This window comes from Setaria viridis, chromosome 4 (assembly GCF_005286985.2).
Source record: "Setaria viridis chromosome 4, Setaria_viridis_v4.0, whole genome shotgun sequence".
Lineage (NCBI taxonomy): Eukaryota > Viridiplantae > Streptophyta > Magnoliopsida > Poales > Poaceae > Setaria > Setaria viridis.
The window spans coordinates 12,841,152-12,865,534 of record NC_048266.2 but is presented as its reverse complement, the minus strand read 5'-3'; the positions used below and the strand labels follow the sequence as shown (position 1 = coordinate 12,865,534).

Sequence of the window (24,383 nt, the reverse complement as noted above, 5' to 3'; positions counted from 1 at the left end):
GCCGCCGCCGCCGATGATGCCATGCGTGCCGCCGCCAGTGATGCGCTTCGACAAAGAAGAAACAACTGGACAATTTTTTTGAAATGTTGAATTAGATTTAAAAAATGTTGAATCTAATTTTTGAAAATGTTGAAATAGATGTTAGAAAATGTTGAATGTGGTTTTTTTGGGCAAATGTTGATATATTCTTAGAAAATGTTGAATCAGCTGCTCGTAAATGTTGGTGTAATTTCCAAAAAATGTTGAATATGCCATGTTAAAATATTGAAATAAAATTCTAATTTAGGTTTAATGGGCTTTAAAGTTAACATGCTTATCTGGCTCGTGGAAGCCATATAGGAGCTCCCCGGCTCGAGAGAGTATTTGTTCTTGTTTGGCCATTTCTCTTTCACCGATCGTTTATTTGGAAAAACATTTTTCCTGTTATTTTTTTGCGAAAGATTTTTCTGTTGATATTAGCTAAACTAGAGACGTCACATCACAGATCAAACATTTTACGTAACATTTTGTGTGATTCCTCGTGGGGTATAGACAGATAGCAACGGTTCATCACTACAAGCATTCACCTTTCTGAACTGCAATGTATGGCTATCTGCCGATCTTGGGTGCCCGTGCCTGCTATGCCATAGACACGAGGTATCAGCAGCTGGCCAGTGGCCACTACAAGTCCCCACCGTGAAATGTAAAAATAACACCCAGACAAGATTGAGTGCATATACTGGTAGAACTAACGCTCCCTACTGCATCGCTACTGTTTTCTACCAATCCACAGACCACATCACTGAGGTAGCGAGACCAACAAGGATAAGACTGATGGAGGACTACAATTACAATTCATAACTCGGAAGTCCACTTTGCAAATGTGTGTCGACAACACCCACACATACATACACGCACTCCAGAGTTTTACGAGATACCCATCCTGGAGCCCGGAGAGCCCTGGGTATCCCTACATTGTCTTATGGATAGTATGTATAGAAAAAATTAAAGGGGCAGTATTTCCGCAAGCGGGTGGTTGTCTTCCTCAAGATTGTGTGGGGCTGGATGTCACGCAGCAAAACCATTTCTTCTGCAAACGCAAAGAATACCGTTAGTGATAACTGGAATAATCAAAGAATAGCACTGATCCAGTGGAGTTCAAAGAGGAGCACTGATCCAAGTCACAAAGAAACGTACCGAGTTCGGCTTGGCGGCATAAGATTCCACCCTCTCGGTCCTGGTGTCCTTCGAAGGAGACTCGGTCTCTTGTCCATTCCCACCCTTCTTCTCATCTCTGGCTTTGTTGAATATCACTGTGAATCCATCAGCAGAAGCTGGGTCGTTCACATCCCATTCACCAAACTTAGGCAAGGGGCGACCTGATTCCTCCTGGGAAACAACACCATTATCCATGTTAAAAGAGTGAATCTACTTGTAATTCTGTATTGAGAGTAGCATAATGGTGAAATACTGCATTATGTTGCTGGTGCCCAAGCAACTGCTGTTATTAGAAATCAGAGATGCTGAACTTGTGTCAGCATGCAAAATATATGTATCTAGTAATAAAGTAAACACCGGCTTTTGCAAGCAGCAAAATGCAGACATGGTACAAAAGGAGACCATTGAGGAAAAGACAGAAACGTCAAATACCATACAAGACTTTGGTGATTGGGCTCCACTAAATATGCAGGTGTCCTAATGCTGGGCAGATGCATCTAATAATGTCTGTCCTCCATCCATCATATGCAGCATATTGATGCTGGGAATGATGATGCGGACAAAACAAATTATTCAGAAAAGGGCAGAGAATAGCCTTGCAGCACCCATGAATTATGTATTCTGATCACGAATATAGCATGCCAGCATGGGGAAGTATTTGCGGCTCAAATTTCATTTGCACCAAATACACTGTGTACGAAGTTATGGGCTTGTGGCACGAGCACATCTTGATAGCTGACAGTTCATATCCAACCAGAAAGAGAGAGATCCAACTGACAACAATAAGTAGTAGTATATCTAGTTTCCAAAATTGATTCGGTAACATTGAGCTGTTGAACAGCTTCATGGGAAGATCCAGCTGTCATGCTGATATTTCCAGGCATGATTCTATTGACAGCCCCTTCAAACAGTAACAAAGTTCATCTTTGATATGAAGGATAGGCTGTAGTGTCACTATTTGTATTTGTAACATTGATCACTGAGCTACAATACAAAAACAAGGTCCACCGGTATCTTCTTTAAGGACAACCAACCGCTCCATTACGAAACCAATAATCAAGTGCCGTGTCATTATTTGTACTTGTAACTGATAAATTGATCACTGAGCTATAATACAAAACAAGATCCACCAGTACCTTCCCTAAGGACAACCTACTACTCCATTACGAAACCAATAATCAAGTTCCATGATGGTGTAAACCACACTCGCCAAGCATGCTATTCAGAAAAACAAGAAGCAACCAATGTAAGTTTTACTAACTAAACTATTTTTCTATTTAACCTAGTAAGGCATCAGGCCTCTTGAACGACAATTAGCTGTTCAGTATGTGGGAGTAAAAATTAAAAAGCCAGCTCTGCACATATTCGATGAACAGAAGGTCCCCCCAAAGTCATGTACCCATCTCCATCCATTCCAATTCACATCTCAGCATCTGCATTGGTGTCGCAAACTTCACATAACTTTTAACATGGTACTCTAATGTTTGATCAACAGAACTCCAGCCGATGGTATTAGCAACAACTGTGACAAACAAATAATTCAATCCGCTTAAGCTGAATTTCCTTCTCTGCATATACACGACAATTTAACTTCTGGGCCTTTAAATGATTTTGTTTCTGTTATGGTGAACCTTGCATTCCCTATCAATCGCTTTCATCCAAAGCAAAATGAAGAACGCCCACCCATCCGGTGGAACTGAACTCCTCCCTACACATAGGTCTCCCAACACTTGAAGGAGTCATTGATCATCTGAACCTAAGACAACCACACGAGAAAGAAGAATCATCGAACTAGTAGTCCCATCGCATCCTGCGCAAGCCTTCCCCACTCCGCCACACAAGTTGCATGCCAACAAACAGAACAAACTAATCTTTGCTCCAAACTACCTATCCCGAAATTCAGCACACGGCGAGCCCGCCTCGATCCAGACGACAAACACCAACTCCACAAGCTAGCATCACCGGGCGACAAAAGAAAAAAAGAAGCCAAAGCCAGCGAAGAGCAGCGGCACTTACCGCCATGGATGGATTGCGCGGAGCAGAGGTCCCGATCCGCTGGGAAAAGTCCTGCGGTTGCGGGTGGGAGGAGACGACGAAGACGACGACGGAGAGGAAAGGCACAGGGCACAGCGGGGATAAGAGCGGAGACGGCGAATCGAGGTGGAAAAGAGAAGCGGTTGATGGAGAGAGAACTTGTACTACCTCGAGTGGAGGGAGTATTTCTCTCCTCCCCGTAAAAAAAAATAAGAGAAAAGAAAAGGGAAAAGGCGCCTAAAAATCCCCTCTACCCGGCCGTTCTCGGGGCCCGGGCGGCGCGCATGTGAGCCGCGCGGCCGGCGGGGCCCCCGGGTCGGCCGGTAGGCCGGAGCGGGAAGGGCGCGGGTGGGGTCCGGCGGGCAGTGGGGGCGAGTATGGGGTGGCCGTGTGGCGAGCGGCGGGGCAGCCGGGGGTTTGACCGGCGGTGGGAGTGGGAGTGGGCGAGCGGCGACGGGGACAGCGTGGAAACGCAAGGGCAGGGGCGCACGTCGGTGGTGAAGCAAGCGCTTCGCTGGCGCTCGGGAATCTGTAGGCTGCGGTGGAGTGGAGGGGGTTGTTTACTCCTACTTGGGGAGACGAAAAAAAAAATCACCTCTTTTTTTTGTTCTGGTTTGATTGTGTTCGTGGCTATGCTCTGAATTTGCAACGAATTCATTGTAAAAGATCCATTTTCAGGAGCTCGCCAGAAGATAATTTAGTTTGCTTCTAGAAGATTCTACAGCGATTTGGATCCACCAACCTTTGCAATTCAGCTTGTGACCCAAACATGCTAGCTTTTACTCTACTTTCATCTACTTTTATAATCCAACAGCCTGTTCGCTTCAGCTTATCAGTCACCGAACAGTATTTTTCTCTCACAACAAATCAGCCGTTTCAGCTTTTCAGCTAGCTTATAAGTCCAGCCGAACAGAACCCAAGTTTTAGAACCCCACAAACTGGTTATCTAGCTTTTTATTAACTTTGCTTGTTAAAATAGGCTAGCTTTTCATTTAACTTTTACTACTCATCTTTTACAATCCCACAAACTTAAAAAAAACAGATTTTATAATCCTCACCAGCATCTTAACAGCTGAACTTTTGCATTTGGTTCCAGTTTCGCGGCTCTCCGTTAGGTGGCGTGCTACTACTCCTGGCGGTTGTTTATCCTTTCTGGGCATCGGATCCGAGCTGGCCGCTGCCGAAGCGTCGGTCCATTTCCCTCCTCCTCCTGATGCCCGTGCGCCGATCCGTCGAATGTCAACCGCGTATGGCAGGATATGATATGACAGCTCCCATATGTCTCCCGAGAAAAAGAAAACACTCTACCAGTCGTGCTCGAAACCGGACAAAGCTCCGGCCGCGATTAATGGTGTTTGGATACACCCACTAAAGTTTAACACCTGTCATATTGAATGTTTGGATGCTAATCAGGAGTATTAAATATAGGCTAATTACAAAATTAATTGCACTGAAGTCTAATTCGCGAGACGAATCTATTAACACTAATTATGATTTGACAATGTGGTGCTACAGTAATCATTTGCTAATAATAGATTAATTAGGTTTAATAGATTCGTCTCGCGAATTAGCACATGGTTCTACAATTAATTTTATAATTAGCTCATATTTGATGCTTCTAATTAGCATCCGAACCTACGACGTGACAATGTAAAAAAAATCCCAGCACGTACGTCCACCGTCGCGCGTTTACACTGCCCGTCCCGTTCACACCCGTTCATGTCAGTCGCCAACTTGGCAGGGCTTAAGATTATTGGCCCGCGCCCGTCAGGCCTGGAGTAAAGCAGACGGCACATTGTGCGAATGTGTGGTGTACTGAGGGAGGTGAGTGTAAAAGCTTGTGGTTGCAGCTAGCTTTTGACGGTTGACTTCTCTCGGTTACTGGGCAGCTACGTCCACGTCACCCCGTCTCAACTGGGGGCGACGGATCGAGCCCTTTGAATTGGTACACGGTGCCTCGCTGGACGCAGCTGGCGCTGTCTGCTTTCTTCTCGCGCTTGGGCTCGGTCAGTAGCAGCGACACCGATCCCACTTGGCGTCCCGGTGCAGCTGCCACGTACGGGAGTACTCGCGGAGAAGAGAATTTGAGTTGATGGGCCCGGCCCAACACCCAAGTGCGGTCCAAACTGCACAAGTGACGTGGCAGCAGCATTCAGAAATGCACCACTACCACCCCATGCTCATGCTCAGGCAGGTTTTCAAGGAGTTGAGGTTCAGAAATTTTGAGGGACCTTTGTATTAGCTCACGTAGCTTTAGAAAAAGTTTTGCGCTTAAATTGCAACTTATTTAGCCATGACAACTACTCCCTATACTAAATGTCAATTTATGGACGGACATTGGAAAAAAGATCCTTGTGAAGTATTTTCACAACCTTGCTCCTAAGCAGTTTTAAATGTCATATATTTATGGACGGATATTGGAAAAAGATCCTTGTGAAGTATTTTCACAACCCTTGCTCCTAAGCAGTATTTCAAAACAGTTTACTAAATAAAGATTTTGTCTCCAGAGAGAATTGAACTATTTTCAGAGAAGATTTTCGCAACCCAAATGTATCAGGAGCAATTACAGGTCCTACATATTTCTATAGAGCCATACAAGAGCAGATGATTGGGTTGGCTTTTGGGAGGGACTAAGATTATATGCTTCCTAGAACTATGATAGAAACAAACATGTACATCAATTGTTCCATTACCATCTCGAGATGTGCAAGGTGTACGCACCATGGGAGCGGGGTCCCCCGAGGAGGCCCTTATAAGTAGAGCCCGCCTGCAGAAAAGGGCTCCCTCCTCATGGAGCCCAAATAAGGAGATGGGTCGAAAAATCCAAGGCCCTAGGAAGAAAAGGAAAATATCACGCCCGCACAGCGGGATCCACAGGGCCCACGCAGCAGAGAGCCGGACGCACCCGGAAGGGCCTCCCAGGAAGGCTCGCTTCAAGGTGAAGCAAATAGTGGCGTATCCCGGCACAAGAGGGCATGACAGTCGAGGCAGGTTGTCAGCATGCGCCCCGTCCTCGTAAAAACACCATCATTACGATTGATGGGGACGCGCCTGGGCTCCTCGGGGACTAACAACCTCATGCGTCCCGTTCAACAGGCGGTGGGTGCCACCCTCGTGTCAACAGTGCTCGCCTGGTTCCCGACTGGGGCGCCCACACCGCGACCCGGGAAGCGGTGACGGTCTCTCAGGAAGGATCCTGGGAGCCAGATTCAACGCCCCCTTCCCCAAGATGGTAGGGCCCGACTGAGAAGAACAAAGATTACCAGTATAAGATGGTAAAAAACGGGATTAACATACAAAGGACCCGGTCCGAACACCCCGAAGCCGTGCACGTCAAGGCGAGGGCTGTCAGAGCAAATGGACGATATGTCAGGAGACTGTAGCAAGGAGGTCAGCCGTTGGGCCGCCGCATTCACACACGAGGCAGAGGAAAGGATTGGGGCACAAGGCTTGCCCCGATCAGTCTTCCCATGGGCCTGGCCTATAAAAGGTCGACCCTTATACGAATAGAGATAGGGAATTCTAAGCAACACAACACACAGGACGTGTAGGGTATTACGCTTTCGAGCTGCTTGAACCCTTCTAAAAACCCCTTTGAGAGCAATCATCCAAAAAATCCCCTCAACGCATCTTGAATCCCTTCACACATACTAACCCCCAGGCCAAATCTCTAAAAGGGGATCCCATCGGATCCCCGCTCTTGGTGCTTGACCACTGTCAGTGTACATGTTGCTCTGAATTATGTCCCATCAAGTATTTTGTACCATGGGATCCATGTACTGCACAGATTGCATACGTAATAAAACCACCCCTTCCCCCCTCTCTCCGATTCAAAATCACTTGAAAAGATCCTCCTCTCTCTCTTCCCATCCCCATCTCTCTCCTTCTGAGATCTAGATCCAAAATCCTCTCTTCCCAGCAATAGCACGGCAGCTCCTGCCCGAACCATGAGGCGCGGGGTCGGCATGACGTGACCCCACCGTTGGATGCGCGACGGTCATCTGTCCCACAGGCCAAACTCCAAGCACCCAACCTAAACGACCACGGCCATGAGGGAGCTCTTCCTCATCCTGAAGCTTGTCTTGGCACATATCCATGACGGCCTATCCACCCTATGGCGCGCAGTGCCCGACGCTCACTCATTGCAGCAGTAGCCGTCATCAACCCCAGGGTGCGGGGCCACCCGTGGGCAGCGGCAGCGCGGCACTGGCCTTGGCCGTTGACCCCACGGGTGGGATAACAACGGCGCTCGGGACGTGCTGGTGCCGGTCAATGAGGGTGGCGCCAGGGCACGACAGCCGATGAAAATAGGTTTCGCGAGGTTTGCGCCAGGGCACGGAGCCTAGGCGGGGGTCCCATGGCGTGGCAGCTAGTTCCAAGGCGGTCGATACAGCTAAGAGCGCGCGCACCAGCCCCCGATCATCATGGGCTTACCAGGGTGGTCAGCTCAAGTAAAGCAGCTGCGATGGGGCCTGGCCCGAGCCTCGACGCCCGCCGGCGGAGGAGCAACGAGGTGGCGGAGACCTAGCGACCGGGCTCAGTTCCGGCGTGAGCCGATCCTCACCCTCCGTGGCCGGATATGGCGTGGCAAGGGCCATGGCATAACCTACGACAGCGACATGGGCAAGCTCAGGCATCTGTCGTGGTGCGGTAGGAGGCTGGGGCTCCCCGCTCGCCTCGTCTTCCCTACGCGGAGCAACGACGGCGGGCTCGGCACGACGAGGAGGGGGTGCTGCTGATGGACTCTCCCGCCGCAGGTAGTGGAAGCAGCACCAGGACGCCGCGTCACCGGCCGTTCTCCTTAGCTGCTCCTCAACCGCGCAGGATAACGAGATTGAAGTGCCGCCGAACTAATTTTTTTATGCTGGTTGTAATTTGGAACATATTTGTCGTACATATTAATGTACATGCTGGTTTTCACCTTTTCACCTTGTTCTTGGGAGAGGCTAAGCACTCATGATCATCAGGTTGTGCATTTGTGTATAGCACCACCCGTCGTGGTTGGAATCCCCGTCGACGGTCTTGCTGTGCTGCTGGTCTGCAGCCTGCCCTTCTACTAGGTACAGAGCATGTGTATAGAGATGTATAGAGCTTGGTTCTTTTTTTTTAATATGTGCATCTCGACCTGTTGCTCTTTCTTGGTCCCATTCATCTCAACATGCAACTTGAATTATTTGAGTGTATGCTGATGTACTGTGACTGTACAATACTGTAAATAATATAGAAGGTAGCATGTGCTAAGGCAATCGAGATTGATTTATTTGAGTGTGCACTTGTGTACCATGACTGTACAACATTGTAAATGATATAGAAGGTTCTATGTGCAATGGTAATATTTTGAATTTTGAATTAGTCATGGATGTGAAAAATCCCCTCGATGATCATTGCAGTTGATAAATCACACGGGTCATAGGTGGGGCCTTACTCCATCTGTCTTCTTTCTCATATGTACTATGCAGCTTTATGTTATGTCTGAGAGCACCTCAAGTGCTGGTTCGAACCAAACTAAAGGAGTGTTTGGTACATGGACTAAAGTCCAGTTTCTGTCACATCGAATGTTTAGGAGTATTAAATATAGGTTAATTATAAAAATAATTGCATAAATGAAAGTTAATTCGCGAGATGAATCTATTAAATCTAATTAGTCCATGATTTGATCATGTGATGCTACAGTAAATATGTGCTAATCATGAATTAATTAAGCTTAATAAATTTGTCCCGTGAATTAACCTTCATTTATATATAGTTAGTTTTGTAAATAATCTATATTTAATAGTATCTAAATATTTGATAGCGTGGGACTAAACTTCCGTGTGACCCAACACTCGTAACAGCGTAAAGTTTGTTCAGTGGCTACTGTGTATAGGTCCCACGAGCTAATAAAGATACTCTCTCCTTCTGCCCATTCTTTATCCTTGCTGCAGGAGACTTAAAATGGACTGTAAAAGAGCATATTTTATTCAACTGCATAAGAACAGATGCGAGCTGAGTTCGACGCGTCTATGGAGTTCGATTTTAGTTCTAGCAGTCACGGTTCGATCGCTCTAGTGTGCTCGGTTATGGAGCTTCAGTTAAGATTCCTGACGCCAGTACATACGTTTTTGAGAAAAAATTACAATACAAAGCAAATACATATAGAAAGAACAAGATTGCACGGGAATCGATAAAATATCAACCAGGATAAAAACCTGCATGAGTGCGAGGTGTACCAACCATTTTCCGTTTTGGGAGGAAGAAGATTCAGTGCCTGCCTCCGCTCTGTTCTCCTCTCCTCGTTCCTGCTTCTCCCCAGTTTCACAATTCTATCCACATCTTCCTTCCGGTCGCTAACAAGCCCCTAAACAATTCCTGAGCGTAGATGAAGTTTCTCTTACATGGATCTCGCTGTCAAATTCCTCACCAGAACCGATCCTTGTTCACGGACAGGTACCAAGACATGACCTTCCCTTCGGTGTTCCTCATCCCATCAATGAGATAGCAACATGTCGACCCCAGCGCCCCGACGACGAAGTCCGCTTCCGTGGCCATCATGAAATTGACCAGGGCGTGGCTCGTGCTGGCCTCACGCCCCAGGCTGGCCTCGTAGGCGGCCATGGACGAGTTGCCGCTCTGGCGCGCCACGCGCGAAGTAGAATCTCCAGTCAGGGTAAAGTCCAGCCCCGTCGACGACCTCCTGCGGCAACAAGTGTCAGGAGAAATTGAATCGGATTTCATCAAAAACATGGTTAGTTTTCAGATGATTCCATCATGTGATGCTATAATGTTAGGCTGAACGCCTGAATCTGCTGAAGAAATTAAACCAACTGAAAATCTGCAGGAAAAGTTGGCTTGCCTGCATTTCAGTGGAGAGCCAGATGCTCCTGAGGCTTGGGAACCCCGCCTGCGGAGGCGGCCGGCCAGCTCCTTTAGTTGCTCAAAGTTTGGAGGTGCAAAATTACTGTTATAGCACTATAGTACACTGTAGCGTTTCGTTTATATTTGTGAATTATTGTCCAAATATTGACTAATTAGGCTCAAAAGATTCGCCTCACAAAGTACAACAAAACTGTGCAATTAGTTTTTGATTTCGTCTACATTTAGTACTCCATGCATGTACCGCAAGTTTGATGTGATGGGGAATCTTCTTTTCGCATAGTGTCAAAATTGGGAGTTTTGAGGAACTAAACATGGCCCTAGTCGAAGCCGACCACTGCCATCTCGCAGGCCTTGTCGCCCATCCTCACGTGCACGCTGAGGAGCGGCCTCGGCAGGTATGGTCTGCGGTCTGACCACACTAGCCGTTCGATGTCGTTGTCGTCGGAGTTGGTACCAGCGATCCCATAAATTCTAGGAGGATCACGTCGAACGTTCGAATGCTAAATATAAGGTAATTACAGAGTCTAATTCACGAGACGAATCTATTAAGACTAATTAATGCATCATTAACAAATGGTTACTATAGCACCACATTGTCAAAATCATGGACTAGTTAGGTTTAATAGATTCGTCTCGTGAATTAGACTCCATCTATGCAATTAGTTTGTAATTAGACTATGTTTCATACTCCTAATTAGTATCAAACATCCGATATGATAGGTGCTAAAGTTTTGAAACACCTCGAAATCACGAAATCATTCGTATGCTTGTTCTTTCTTGGACTTTGTTTAGTTCACTCCCAAATCCCAACTTTAGCACTATGCAAAAAGAAGATTCCCCATCACATCAAACTTGCAGTACATGCATGGAGTACTGAATGTATACGAAATCAAAAACTAATTGAACAGTTTTGTTGTACTTTGCGAGACGAATCTTTTGAGCCTAATTAGTCAATATTTGGACAATAATTCACAAATACAAACGAAACGCTACAGTGTTGCTACAGTACTTTGGGCAACTAAACAAGGCCTTGGATAGATTTTCGAGGAATGGTCAGGTGACCAGATTTTTGGGGTTGCGAGAACCTTTGGTGAGTCATTCTGGCCCTTGTTTAGTTGCCAAAATTGGGAGTGCCAAAATTACTGTTCCGGCACTGTAGCACACTGTAGCGTTTCGTTTGTATTTGTGAATTATTGTCCAAACATTGACTAATTAGGCTTAAAAGATTCGTCTCGCAAAGTACAACAAAACTGTGCAATTAGTTTTTAATTTCATCTACATTTAGTACTCCATGCGTGTACCGCAAGTTTGATGTGACGGGGAATCTTCTTTTTGCATAGTGCCAAAGTTAGGAGTTGGGGGTGAAGTAAACAAGGCCTGGATGCTTTCAAGAACTAGCTTTGCTGCTTCATTCCGAAAGCACAGTGCCTGGCCGAATTCAGTAGTCCGCACATGTACGCTGTTGGGAACCTCATTAGGTATCTCGTGGCCTGCGTGCAAGTTGAGGACAAGCCGAGGAAAGGTTAAACAACAACAACAATATATTGTTACAAAATAGGTCTTTCATGCATTTCTATTAGTTTTTTCTTTGGGATAACTCAGCTTCTCATTGATTAATCAACATGATTACAATCGTTGTGCAGAGCCTGCAGTAAGAAAGCAGGCGCATCGCCAGACCACACATTGCTAGCCCTGCTAACAACAGCCTGCTGAGCACAAGCATGAGCTACACAATTCGCGCTACGATTTACAAGCACTAGTTCAAAAGATTGCAGGTGACGACTCAGCTCCCTAATGTCCTCTAAGATCGTCCCAATCTCCGACCTGGAGTTCCTGTTCGCCCAGAGATTGACCAGCTCCTTCGAGTCCACCTCGATGATGACATGGCACCTGCCGTCGCCTTGAAGGAGAAGCAGGCCATCGCGGCATGCCTCCGCCTCTGCCACAAGCGCTGAGGCTACCGCAGGGAGCCACCTAGCTGCTGCCACATAGAAGTCATCTTCTGCTCCCCTGATGACCACACCCGTTGCCCCTTGGTGGCTTGAGCAAACAAAAGCACCATCTGTGTTTACTTTAATTGTTCCTGCAGGAGGGGATCACCGTATCAGCGATGCCAGTCGATTTGCACCCAATGGTATCTTACGGTCAGGCTTTAGTAGAGCGCAAGCATCAACTGCCCACTTGATAGCTAGTCGATGTTCAATTGCATCCTTGCCGTGGCGTCGATCATTCCTGGAGCACCACAACGACCACATGCCGCACAAAATAATTCCTAGCTTGTCTTCTTCAATCAGGTCACCTCTGATCAAGTCCGCTGCCCATGAAACCGGGGACAGTGCTGGGAGCTTTATTCCTTCAGAGAGTTTCAGACAGTGCCAAAACTGTCTCGCAAACGTACGTTCAACAAGAGCATGGTAGTGGAAGAGCAGAGAAGAAGCGAAGAACGCTTTGCCTATAGAGACGCCCGTGTCGCCTCCGCTCGAGCGGCGACCGCGCCGCCGGCCTCCGCCGCCCCTCCCTCCCCCTCCCCTGCCGTCGTCGGAGGGGCATGCCGAAAGTCCACACGGGCCCCTAGGACGGTGTCAGCAGGGCATTTTCGGTAGCGCGTGTCGGTTCCGGGCGGGTGAGCGGTGAAGAGCGGCTCCGCCGGCCGGGGTGACAGTGGCGGCGCGGGGCGGCGGATCCGGGGTCCTGAGGACCAGATCCGGCCCTCCGGCTGCGGGATCTACGGTGTGCGGCGGCCAACGCGTGGCGGGAAGTTGTGAACGCGATGTACAATGGTTGCGGCAAGTTGGTCCCCGGCCAGCGTGGCGGGTGCTGGGTGGCCCGGCCGCGCGACTGTGGCTGCGTGCGGGTCGGCGCCGAGACAGCTGGTGGTGGAAGCGGAGGCGAGGTGGCTGGAATGGTGCCAGACACCACCTCGGTGCTCCCCTTCTCCTCTCCTTGTTGGCGATGCAGGTCTGCACTTTTGCAGCACCGCCGTGGTGGTGGGGCCAGGGTGGCCTGTGCTGGCATCAGTGCAGGGTACGCTCGTGGCATCATGGTGGTGATGCGGGATGTGCCGGGCCATCCTTCTGGCACAGGCGTCGGGAGTGAGAAGCTGCCGCAAGCGATACCCGGTGACAAGTCGTGAGGCGTCCACCGAGGGTAGGCTGTGTATGTGAAGCAAGCATGGGGTGGTGCTCCGAGCGAAAGCCTATGCCGGTGTTCTTGCCGGTGGCGCCCTCGGGCGTCATTCTCCCCGTTAGGGGCGTCATTGTGGGGCTTCCACGCCTGCTGCATAGGGTGTCTTTAGGTGAAAACCCTATCCAGCACGTACGAGCGACGGCGGCGCTTTTGGCGTCACGCCCTCCTTAGAGGCGTCGCTTCTTGAGACCCGACTTGGCTTGCGGCAGTGCTTGTGGCGCCGGTGGTGGGGGAAGGCAGTCAAGGGTGGAGGTGGTTGATGGTGGTGGTGGTAGTGACGGTGGATGCCCGCGCACGGCAAAGCGGCTGCGAACTGCAACGAGGTTACCCGCGCCGGCGGTTGCTTGGGCGACATGCGAGAGGAGGCGGCTGCAAGTGAGGAGGTGCGGGAAGGGACCGTGTCAGTGAGAAGGAGCGGAGGGCTCATGCTCGCTGGAAGCTTTGGGTCCGCATGTGTGGTGCAGCTGTGATCCCAGTGATGGTAAGGCAAAGGTGAAGTTTCTGGAGCGGCTCGGTGGTACCAAGTCACCCCTGACAACGAAGCAAACCCGGATCCTCGGAGAGTCCAGCAGCGGGAGAGGCGAGGCCCCCATGCGCTTTAAGGTGGTGTGTCCGATGAGTGGTGTGCGGTGATGGATGTGGTGAGGCCCACATGCATTCTGCGTTGCCTTTGAGGTTCAGGATCCGGTGCAGTGCTTTGGTCATTTTGGCGTGTAAGGCGCAACAGCGGTACTTCGGCAAGGGGTCCTGCATGGCGGTGGCCTCTTCGGTGAGGTGTGGCGGGCTTCTCTTCTGACTTCTACCAATGCAAGATTGTGGTTGGGAGATCAACGATCGTGTGTGTGGCCTAAAGATGACAGTGGCATGGTGGAACAGTCGTGGTAGCTACATGGCTTGCAGCGGACTGCGGCGACCAGTTCTTCATGGCAGCGGCTGGTTGGCGTGGGACATCGTCAGGAATGACGACGCTTGCGATGAGTGTCACTTATCGGCTTTTCTCCCGGGTTGTGGTGGTGCGGTGTGGTGAGTTGGGTGGAGTTGAGTTGAGTTGTAGTCGTGTTGATGTCTCAATCCAACTGGTTGTTGTTTTGAGTTGGTGTTTCGCGTGGAGTTGTGCGACTGTGTTGATGTCCCAATCCAACCGGACGGTGTTGTTGTTCTACTGTTTGTTGTTGTGCCCAGTCTGGGTGTATCCTCTTTTTAATATAATCGACAGCTCTCCTACCTGGTTCGTTTCGGAAAAACAAGAGCATGGCATATAGTTTCAGCAGCAGCACCGCATATCTCACAAGTGGCTATCGGATCAATATACCTCCTATGCAGATTCGATATACTCATGCAGGAAATGCTACCAAAATACACGAACCTTTGGTGGAACAGGCAGATGCCATAGTCTCTTCCAGAGCTAGTTTTCTCCTTCAGACAAGGACGCACGGGACTGTGTAAAGTCCCTGGCTTGATGTTCCCGAGATGAGATCAACCTATAAGTTGATCGTACTACATAGATCCCAGTTTTCTCCTGAGTCCATGCCCACATATCCTCCTGCATCCTTCCCAGCGAAATACGCTTCACTGCCTCGACATCAAAATACACGAGATTATCCTTGAGGGCATCCTCGTTCCATGCATAGTCATTAGGACCGGACCGGACAATGAACCGGTCGAGCTCTTGGTTCGCGGTTTGATTGGTTCAACCGGTTGAACCACCGGTTCAACACGGTTCAAATATGGTAACTTATCAACTAAAATCACAAACACAACTGCAGCCTGATGGTTGCTATCCACATTGCCGAAGGCAAGGGTGGGGGTTCAAACCCCAGCCAAGCCATTTTTCCTCCCATTTTCTTCCCTGCATGTTGTTTTTTCTCCTTGCGCTCGGTTTTCTCCGGTCTGTACCAGTTTCTTGTCTGGTTTTATACCGGTTTCTTGCTAGAAACCGCCGGTTCAACCAGTTTTTCCCGGTTTGATTGCTTATCCAATCTTTTTGGCGGACCGAACCGGCCGAGGCTCTGGTTCGGTCTTTTACTGGTCGGACCGCCGGTCCGATCCGGTCCCAATAACTGTGGTTCCATGATCTGCCATCAGAGGATAGCAGATCGACAACCGTTATAGCAGTAGCACCATCCTACCGGCAAACCGGCTTATTTCCAATTCCATCCGGAATCTAGGGATCATTCCAAACACTGATTGTCTCACCGTTGCCAATACGTCTGATCAAGCCATACTCTAGGGCTTTCTTCCCAGCCACGATTGCTCTCCAGGTCCAGGAGCAATTTCATTTTATTTTTGCACCCATAAAATCAAAGTTGGGAAAATATTTCCCTTTCAAGACTTTTTCACATAGGGATCTTGGAGTAGTGAGCATTCTCCAACCTTGTTTGCCCAACATAGCAATGTTAAAATGCTTGAAATCCTTGAAACCAATGCCTCTAGCAGATTTTAGCTGATTCAACTCCGACCAACTTCTCCAGCGAATACTCCTCTTGTCAACACCACTGCTCCACCAATAATTCAAAACGGAACTGGTGATTTTCTTGCATCTATCAGGGGCCAACAAAAAATAGCTCATTGAGTATGTTGGTATCGCCTAAGCAACAGATTTAATCAGAGTTTCTCTCCCAGCACAACCCAGGAGCCTTTCTCCCCATCCTCCCATGAGGCTTCAAATTCTGGTAAGAATATGTTCAAAAGCATCTTTGGCTGATCAGCCAACCGCAGTCGGTAGTCCCAAATATTTCTCACAAAGAGCTTCTGAATTTATACCAGTAATTTGTTTCATCTCCTCTTTGACGCCCTCCTTGCAATTGGCACTGAAGAAGATAGCTGATCTGGCTATGTTAACCATTTGACAAGAGCACCTCTGGTACCTTTGAAGTACATTCACCAATATTTCCCCTCCTCCACCTGAAGCTTGGGTAAAAATAATACAATCGTCAGCAAAGAGTAAATGTGACACCCATGGAGCATGGATCCCCACCCTTACCCCCTTTGCAAGAAAATGAGGCTCAGAGAATTTGAGAAGGCAGGACAGACCTTCATTGCACAAAAGAAAGAGGTAGGGGGAAATCGGGTCATCCTGTCGAATTTCTCTCGATGGGTGAAAAGTTTCAAACACCTGACCATTGACTTGAACAGAAAGAGATACTATTTCTACACACCTCATGATCAGCTCCACCCATTCCTGACGGAAGCCAAGTTTGAGCATGATTCCCTGCAGGTAGTTCCATTCAACCCGATCGTAGGCTTTTGCCATGTCGAGTTTTACTGCGCAAGCACCAACCTTCCCCTTCTTTTTCTTCAGATAATGGATGCTTTCATAAGCCACGAGGACATTGTCTGTGATGAGTCTCCCTGGCACAAAGGCTGACTGCTCCTCTAAAATAATCTCATCCAGAATGAGTCTTAATCTGTTTGCTCCACAGTCTTAATCTTGTACAGATTGCATAATGCAATCGGTCTAAACTGAGACAGCTCCTGTGGTGTTTTTTTTTTATCTTGGGAATAAGTACCAAGACAGCGTTGTTAACCACAAAAGGCAGATCGCCACCATTTAGAAAGTTGAGGACCGCTGTACAGACATCTTTCTTCAACAAGTGCTAATGTCGCTGATAGAAACCAGCAGTGAAGCCATCCGGACCCGGGGATTTGTCCGGTCCTATCATAGACAATGCCTTCTCTATTTCATCATCAGAAAAAGGGGCACACAGCAATTCATTCATCTCGTCAGTTAACTTTTGTGGCACATGCTGCAGCACCTCCTCTGGTTCTGTATTATCTTGAGCCTCATACCACGTCTTGTAAAAACTTGTGGCCAGCTCCTCCAGTTCTTCTTGATTGGAACAGGCAGCGCCGTCGGCGCGACGGAGAGACACTATCCTATTTGTACGTGATCTGGTTCTCATCTTGGCTTGGAAGAAACCAGTATTCCTGTCCCCCCTCCTTCAACCAAATTAACTCTGGATCGCTGCCGGTCCATCTCTTCCTCGCGGGCTAGCAGCTCGGACATACACCTCATGACAGACCCCTCCTCGCGCGTTGGCCCAGAATTAAGTGCACGGCCTCTCAACGCCTCCAGCCGTCGCCTCAGCGTATTCAGCTCTTTTTTTACCGAGCCAAATTCATCTCTATCCCAGCCGGCGGAGCGTGTCGATCTCCACGGCCACTCGCGCCCGCAGGAATGCTCCAGTAGCTTTACCATCTTCATCAACATCTAGCTTGATCACATCACCAATAAGCGCCGCTGCCCTAAGGCCTCGCTTCTCATTCATCCAGCCAAAGGGAAGGTTTAGGATCCTCACCCATAACTCCATTTTTGCAAAACTAACATCAGACGGCTTTAAGTGTTCATCGTACTCCCTTAAGATCACTGCATGCCTGCCTACCATCCATGGCGAGCCGTCCAGAGCACGGTTTTTATCCTGTAATCCCCCAAACTCAGCGATGAACAAGTTTTCAGGCTTGTCACCCACCGATCGCATCTTGAGGCCGAACGGGTTGCCCAATGCCGACTTCATCGCACTCCTGATCGTGGTGATGTGGAGGACGGAAGGTGACAGAACCTTGCCGATGATCGCCCACTCCGCATCCCCCCGAGTAATCTCCTCTTCGTCGTCGCTGAAGGCCGCGACCACTTCCTCATGTCTGGTCAAGTTCAACCTCTCCAGGATTTCAGCAACACCATCGCCATTTCCGGATCCGGCCGGACCAGGGCGGGTTCCGGATCGTCCAGTCGCCGCCATGGAGGAAGGACGATCACGAAACAAAAAAACAAGTGCGTGACACCGACCGGGAAAACCGATCGTTCACAAGCAATCGATCCCAATCTAGGGTTCCTAAGCGGCTCTTCTACAACCCAAGAGGGAAAACCTAGGGCTTTGTGGACACCAGCGCAGGAACAGGCTAACCGGTGGTGGTTTGCGGTGGGCGCCGGCAACTGGAGTGTCGACGGCGGATGGCGTGGACGTCGCAGCCACGGTGGCCGGCGACGGAGCAGAGAAGATCGGGCCGGAGTTGGCCAAATCTAGCAGGGGATCGAAATAACCTTCAGGATCGCCAGTAACGTCGCCTTCCGAAAGTTACGGAACGACATCGTTAGTTTTGATGAACTGGCGTTGAGCATGGCTAAGGAAAATGCATTTCTATGTTCTCAAAAAAAAAAGAAAATGCATTTCTATTAGTTATTAAATATTATGACAAAGTTTTTGCTAAGACAATCTTGATACTTCTACTCACCTGTGCAATCCACCATCTCGTATCCTTTCTACGGTGATGTCTGATTAAGCTGCCATTTACCTCTGTTGTTGGCTGCATGTATTTCCAAGGCTCCCCCCATAGCCTGCAGCACAAACAGGTCCTTACTGAAAGAACAGGGCAACTCTGACGAGCGTAGAAAGAGAAACTTCGCAGGACGAGCAGAGACCATGTATGCTGCCAATGAAGATTGAAGAATACATATATTCAGAGAAGAAGAATAATGACCACACTGAAATGGCACCTAGGTACACCTGCAGCCCACATCTTCCTGGAGTTATAGCTCTCTTTCACTCGCACAGCGCCATTTGCCAAAAAGCATTGCTTCGCATGAGCTCGAAAGCTCGCCTCTGGCAATCCAGTGATGTCTCCGGAAAGAAGTAGCAGGACCAGCTGGGTCCTGAAGCACCTAATAATCACAAGATAAAAGATGAACTCTCAACAGATCTTACATTTTTTTTATTTTTGTGTACAAAAAAAACAGCAACTCATTCATATAGCCGTACAAATCTTCGAGGCAAACAAGACTAGCAGACGACACCTTTGCAACCGTCGTGATCAGCCCGGTTGTAGTATCCCGTAACCAGGATCCTCTTCTCTTTCATGGCAATGGCGAGGAGCCCCGACATTGCAACGACCTGCGCACCGATGCGGAGCCTGGGTATCCTCTCCCAGTCTGCAACCAGGAACTGCAAGCTTGGATCGCTGCAGTCTGGAGGATGCTGGTGAACCCATATATCCCTCTGCACTCGCCTGGTCTGTGGATAGTTCTCCTCATCTGATCCTGCGATCTGTGATAACGTTGTCGTTCCAAAGATAATTCAGTCTGCATACAAAATGTGTGGCATACTGTACAAGGAAAAGAAACAGTTTCGGATGAATGCAGGCAAGTTTGCATACCCAAGGAGGATACTGTCCATCGGGATTTGCATTTGCAGCTCTCTTCTTGGCACGTAAGCTAGCCTTGTTTTAAGAGTTCAAGCCCAAGTGACCCCTTCCACAGCGTCCAAGGAGGGAATGCGCCGTCGTCACCGCGACCGTCAAATTTCTTGTTCTTTTCCACGTTGAGCCTGCAGTTCTCCAGATGAGGCGGCCGCGGCACATCAGGACGTTTCAGGGCATCGTCGCTGGTGGTGTTCAGCAAGGCGGTCCAGGCGTTGAATAGGTGTGTTGTGTCCTTGCTTCGGTGATCCCCACATTCTCGTTAGGTCTTTGTATCTTTTCTTGTACACGAGGAGTTAACTCTTTTGTTGATGCTGCCCGCTCTGCTCCAAAATTAAGAACTCGTGTAATGCTTAACGCAGGGACGACTAAACGAAATACAAACAGAACCTGAATTTTGAAAAATTATTTTTAAAAGCAAAAGGAATTGAAGAGGTAATGTTAATGTATGTATAAATTCCAAGACTAGAAGCAGCTCACTGAGATTACCAGGATCAACCAGTGCTCACTAGCCGCCGCAGTGGGTAGTCTGCTGGTCCGCTTCGGCTCTGCGTGAATCCGGGCGGCAGGAGGACGACGCCGAACAGATACACGATACAGACACCGGAGAGGAAGCCCGTCGCCCAGACTCTACAGGGGCCACAGCTCGTAATCCTCATAGGCTTCCAAGACATGACCACAAGATGCCTTCTGCCAAGGACCAGTGCCTGTATGAGAAACGGTGAGAAGAAAGGAACGAAGCTAGCTACTACAAGTAAAACACGTTGTGCATGGAGATTTAAGGGGGCTCTCCGGATGCAATGTCCGTCTGATTGGTTACCTGAGCCAGCCATGGAGCCTGTCCCGCGGGGTGCAAAAGGCCATCCAGTGCCTGGCTCCCGAGATACGCAGGAAACCTTCGTTTCCTCATAGCCTGGCGGGCGCAATGCAGGTGCGAGCCCTTGGGCCACCGTGCAGACAGACAAAAGCGGCTGGTGTGCTAGTGAAGCTCTTGTCAGCCTGGCTGCACAGCAACGTAAACCAAACAAAAGAGCATTGCACCTCATCAGTGATTCTCCTCTTCGGATCCTTCGGTTCCCCTCTCCATTCGTCGTCGAAAGGCGACGGGATGGCAGAGGACGATTGGTATGAGATGGAGCCTATCACTCGCTGCAAGATGCGTAGATAAAGCGGCGCTAGTGTCGATTGTCAAATAGTTTTTTGTCACAGTGCATTAATGACTCGCATAAAACTAAGACCTCGTATAGTATGTTTCTTACCATTTGGCTTGCCATGAAAGGAAATCTAGTGTGATTGAGATGCGTTTATCTTTTAAACTGAATGCACGATTTGGCAATAGAGATTCAACCGCGATATAGTCCCAAGTCCCAACTAATTGAACAAAACAAATGCATATACTGCCTACACATGGTTTAGTTGCTTATTGAGTTTTCTTTTTTTTTAAAATACCCTCCGACCCTAAAAATTGGTCATTATGTGATTGAAAATTCATCCCACAACTCTTGTCCTTCTTACCCATTTAGTATGTGCATATGCATTTGACAGTCAAGTAGCGCCAGATTTAGCTAATAGGTAGGACAAGCATGGTCATTCCATACTTTTACTGATTTATCCGAGCTTTTCTAGACTGACTTTCTTTTAGGGACGGGGGAGAGTAGATAATTAAAGTTTACAATTTTTGCACAAATAAAAGAATACTATCTGCAGAAGCTCGTACTTATAAATGATGGGTACACGTACACCTTGGAAAATTCTTGAATTAAATGTCACTAATTGTTGCATATGTTGTTTGACAAAAAAAAATATTGCAAATGCTAAAATGTGTTGATTAAGATTTTCTCCAATCGTTGGGTTGTATCTCACAAATTGTTGCAACAAAAATGTTTTTTTTGTAAATAGTTGAACGTGCGTAGCAAGCTACAAAGTAGAAATCTTCACTAATTACATAAAGCGATATCAAGGGATTAATAAATAAAAAAGATAGAAGCTATGGCTTGTCACGCTTGGGGACTGTCTTTAGGGGTCCTGGTTTTAGCTTGGGTGGGAGGAAAATAACCGTCGGTAGAAAAAAAAACAATCACTTTGGAAGCTACTCTGGTTGCCTCTTCGCCTCTCCAACCTCATAGGTCATTTGAACGAAAATGATCTCACTGACAAGCTATTGCAATAACTGCTGAAAAAAACAAAACATTTTGGTCAAAAAATAAATTTCAGAATAACAAAATTATTCTAGAAATATATAGTAGCATTATTCTGAAGGTTCATATTACAATCGCTGGCTACTACAATGGAGAAATGAAAAGAAAGAAAAAAATTAAATAATTTGTTGAGTGCTGGGTGGGTCTATGTGTAGAGTCTCTTAAGCAGCAGATATATGTCCTCTAATGTACGAAGAATTGCCTAGATTTTTTTATAAGAGTATGTCTTTTAAAATAAAACAACATATAGTGGAAGCACTTTCATGACGAATTTACTTGTTATCTAGTAATGTCAATTTTCTTGAAGTGTTTTGTGACACCCGGCCCAATTTGGTTGGCCCAGTGTGGCCCATTAGCGCAGGTGCGCGTGTTTAGTACCACATTGCTAGTTTAGCAAGGGAGGCAACTTATGAACCTTCGTCAACCAGCCATAGCACCTTCGGGTTAACCCTTTTACACGAAGCGAGGACGAAAGTGTAAGCAGGGTGCTATGTGTACGCGTGCCCACCCCTCGGAAGGGTTGGGCGGTGCGGCTTTGGAGGACGGGGTGTTACAAATGGTATCAGAGCCGACCCTCACGTTTGCGCGTACGGGTTAGTGTGCGGGCATATGGCGCATGGCGCGTGTGGGCCTGAGATGGGACACACGGCATGGCATATTGCGCCGGCACTGGACGTATGGTCGTGCGCTTAGAGGGAACGTTCCTGGACATTTGCCCATGCGTGGGTGAGTTGGACCGACGAGGACGTCGGGTTCTTTGAGGGGGGATGAATGTGACACCCGGCCCAATTTGGTTGGCCCAGTGTGGCCCATTAGCGCAGGTGCGCGTGTTTAGTACCACATTGCTAGTTTAGCAAGGGTGGAGGCAACTTATAAACCTTCGTCAACCAGCCATAGCACCTTCGGGTTAACCCTTTTACACGAAGCGAGGACGAAAGTGTAAGCAGGGTGCTATGTGTACGCGTGCCCACCCCTCAGAAGGGTTGGGCGGTGCGGCTTTGGAGGACGGGGTGTTACATGTTTTTATGGACTTTGTGCATCTCACACTAAGGAGATAGGAACAATTTTGTTTATCTTAAGAAATCTTATTCTTCTGTATTAAGGTCAAAGCTTAAAAGGATTGTCCAACGATGTATTTATTCTTTATCTAAATGGATATTAAATAATTACCTTTATCTAAAGTAATCGAGAACAACTTATATTTTGAATGAGGTTAAGTAAACGCACTAACCCTTGAGGCATACGCACTCTTATGGTCTAAGTATTGAATCATGAACTAAACTTAGCTCAATTGGTCAGTTTTCTTATCGTGGATAGAAAATCTATCCGTACATGAACTCGGCAAACAGAATGTCTTTAGTGACTTTATCACTCCGCTAGTCGTGTCTTTTGAAGGTTCTCATATAGATAGAGTGTGCATATATGCATTCGTAGGGGTGACTACTGAACTGATTTCCCACTATTGTATTTCCCCATTATCAACATTTATTAACCAGATTATCACCGATCCATGCAAAACTACGTGAGCACACGCTGCAACCTACGTGATGCCTGTTGCAACGCATGAAGCAAGCAATCGACACCAATTAATTACCACCTGTTATCTTTTCGCAGTTCCCTATCTAGCTTCAACCAGTTTAAGTACAACATTGACCTCTTACAATTTGGCATGCATATCTAGAATAATGAGTGTGAGGGTAGTGAAACAGATGGGTGGATTTTTTTTAATATATGTGAATGCATAAGTGGTGGTTTAAACATGTTTCTTTATCCTCATAGTAAGACAATGAAAACATCTTAAATGAAGTGACAAAGAAATAAATGTGTCAGCTTGAACAAAAAGAAATATATGCTATTTCTTTGTAACAAGGAGTTAAAAGCTTTTAAGTCATCTATTTAAAACTTCCTACATCTCTAGCTTTCAAAGTCATACGTCACGAAAATCATTGTACCCACAATTCATAAACCTTCAAATGACATATTTTGAACTTCCTATATCTTATAGTATGAGAACTTTTGGTGGATAGATTAAAATTTCTCTAGAAATCACATATTCAAAACTTTCTTACTTCTCTATTTTGAAGTAGCAAACTAAACCATTACACTTGAAAATTTAAAAATAAACTTTCAAATAAAAAATTCATAACTTTCTACATCTTCATCTTTCTAATCCCCATATGAAAACCTTTGTATATTCGGGCACACAATTTTTTTCTAAAACAAAACACACCATTGAAAAAGATTTGCTTTTGAAATTCAAAAAACTTTTAAATCAACCATCTAAAATATTTTAATAAATCATTAAAAATTCATATTAAAAACCATGTAGCCAGCATTGAAAAAACTTTGCATGTTTTTAAATCTCCAAATCACATATGCAAAACTTTCATGCATAAATGTTAGCTAGAATCTTTGTAACCATTGTTGAAAAATCTCTAAACTGATAGCTTTTAAAAACATAAATGCAAATTTTTTGCATATAGATATTACGAACTTTCGCATCATCAACTTTTAAAGATGCACATCTAAACTTTCTTCCTATATTCTCAAGAACTTTTGAAGCATATGTCTAAACCTTTCTATATTTGATCTCATACTATAAGAAAATATTAACTTAATCTTGATTGAGATTATATTTATTTGCTCATATCTCTCACGGGACTGTTTCTGCACGTGAAAAACTCCAACTATTTTTACTGATGCAAAACTACCGGTGCTATT

General features: G+C 47.1%; 1 protein-coding gene and 1 pseudogene across 1 annotated transcript; both read right to left on the bottom strand.

Annotated features, from left to right (window-relative positions):
• Positions 1 to 787: 787 nt before the first annotated feature.
• Positions 788 to 3,429, bottom strand: LOC117853975 (protein NOI4). The gene is made up of 3 exons (XM_034736253.2): positions 3,214 to 3,429; positions 1,177 to 1,368; positions 788 to 1,069 (listed from the first exon to the last, which is right to left on the bottom strand). Exons 1-3 carry the CDS (start codon positions 3,217 to 3,219, stop codon positions 1,025 to 1,027), a joined length of 243 nt encoding a protein of 80 aa, XP_034592144.1. The 5' UTR covers positions 3,220 to 3,429; the 3' UTR covers positions 788 to 1,024.
• A 5,787-nt stretch (positions 3,430 to 9,216) lies between these two features.
• Positions 9,217 to 20,374, bottom strand: LOC117853449 (uncharacterized; annotated as a pseudogene).
• Between the last annotated feature and the right edge of the window lie 4,009 nt (positions 20,375 to 24,383).

Bases quoted from the DNA above. Each gene is read 5' to 3' on its own strand.
- LOC117853975 (XM_034736253.2), bottom strand. The intron at 1,070-1,176 runs GTACGTTTCTTT...TTGCGTTTGCAG, and splicing joins ATGCCGCCAAGCCGAACTCG to AAGAAATGGTTTTGCTGCGT.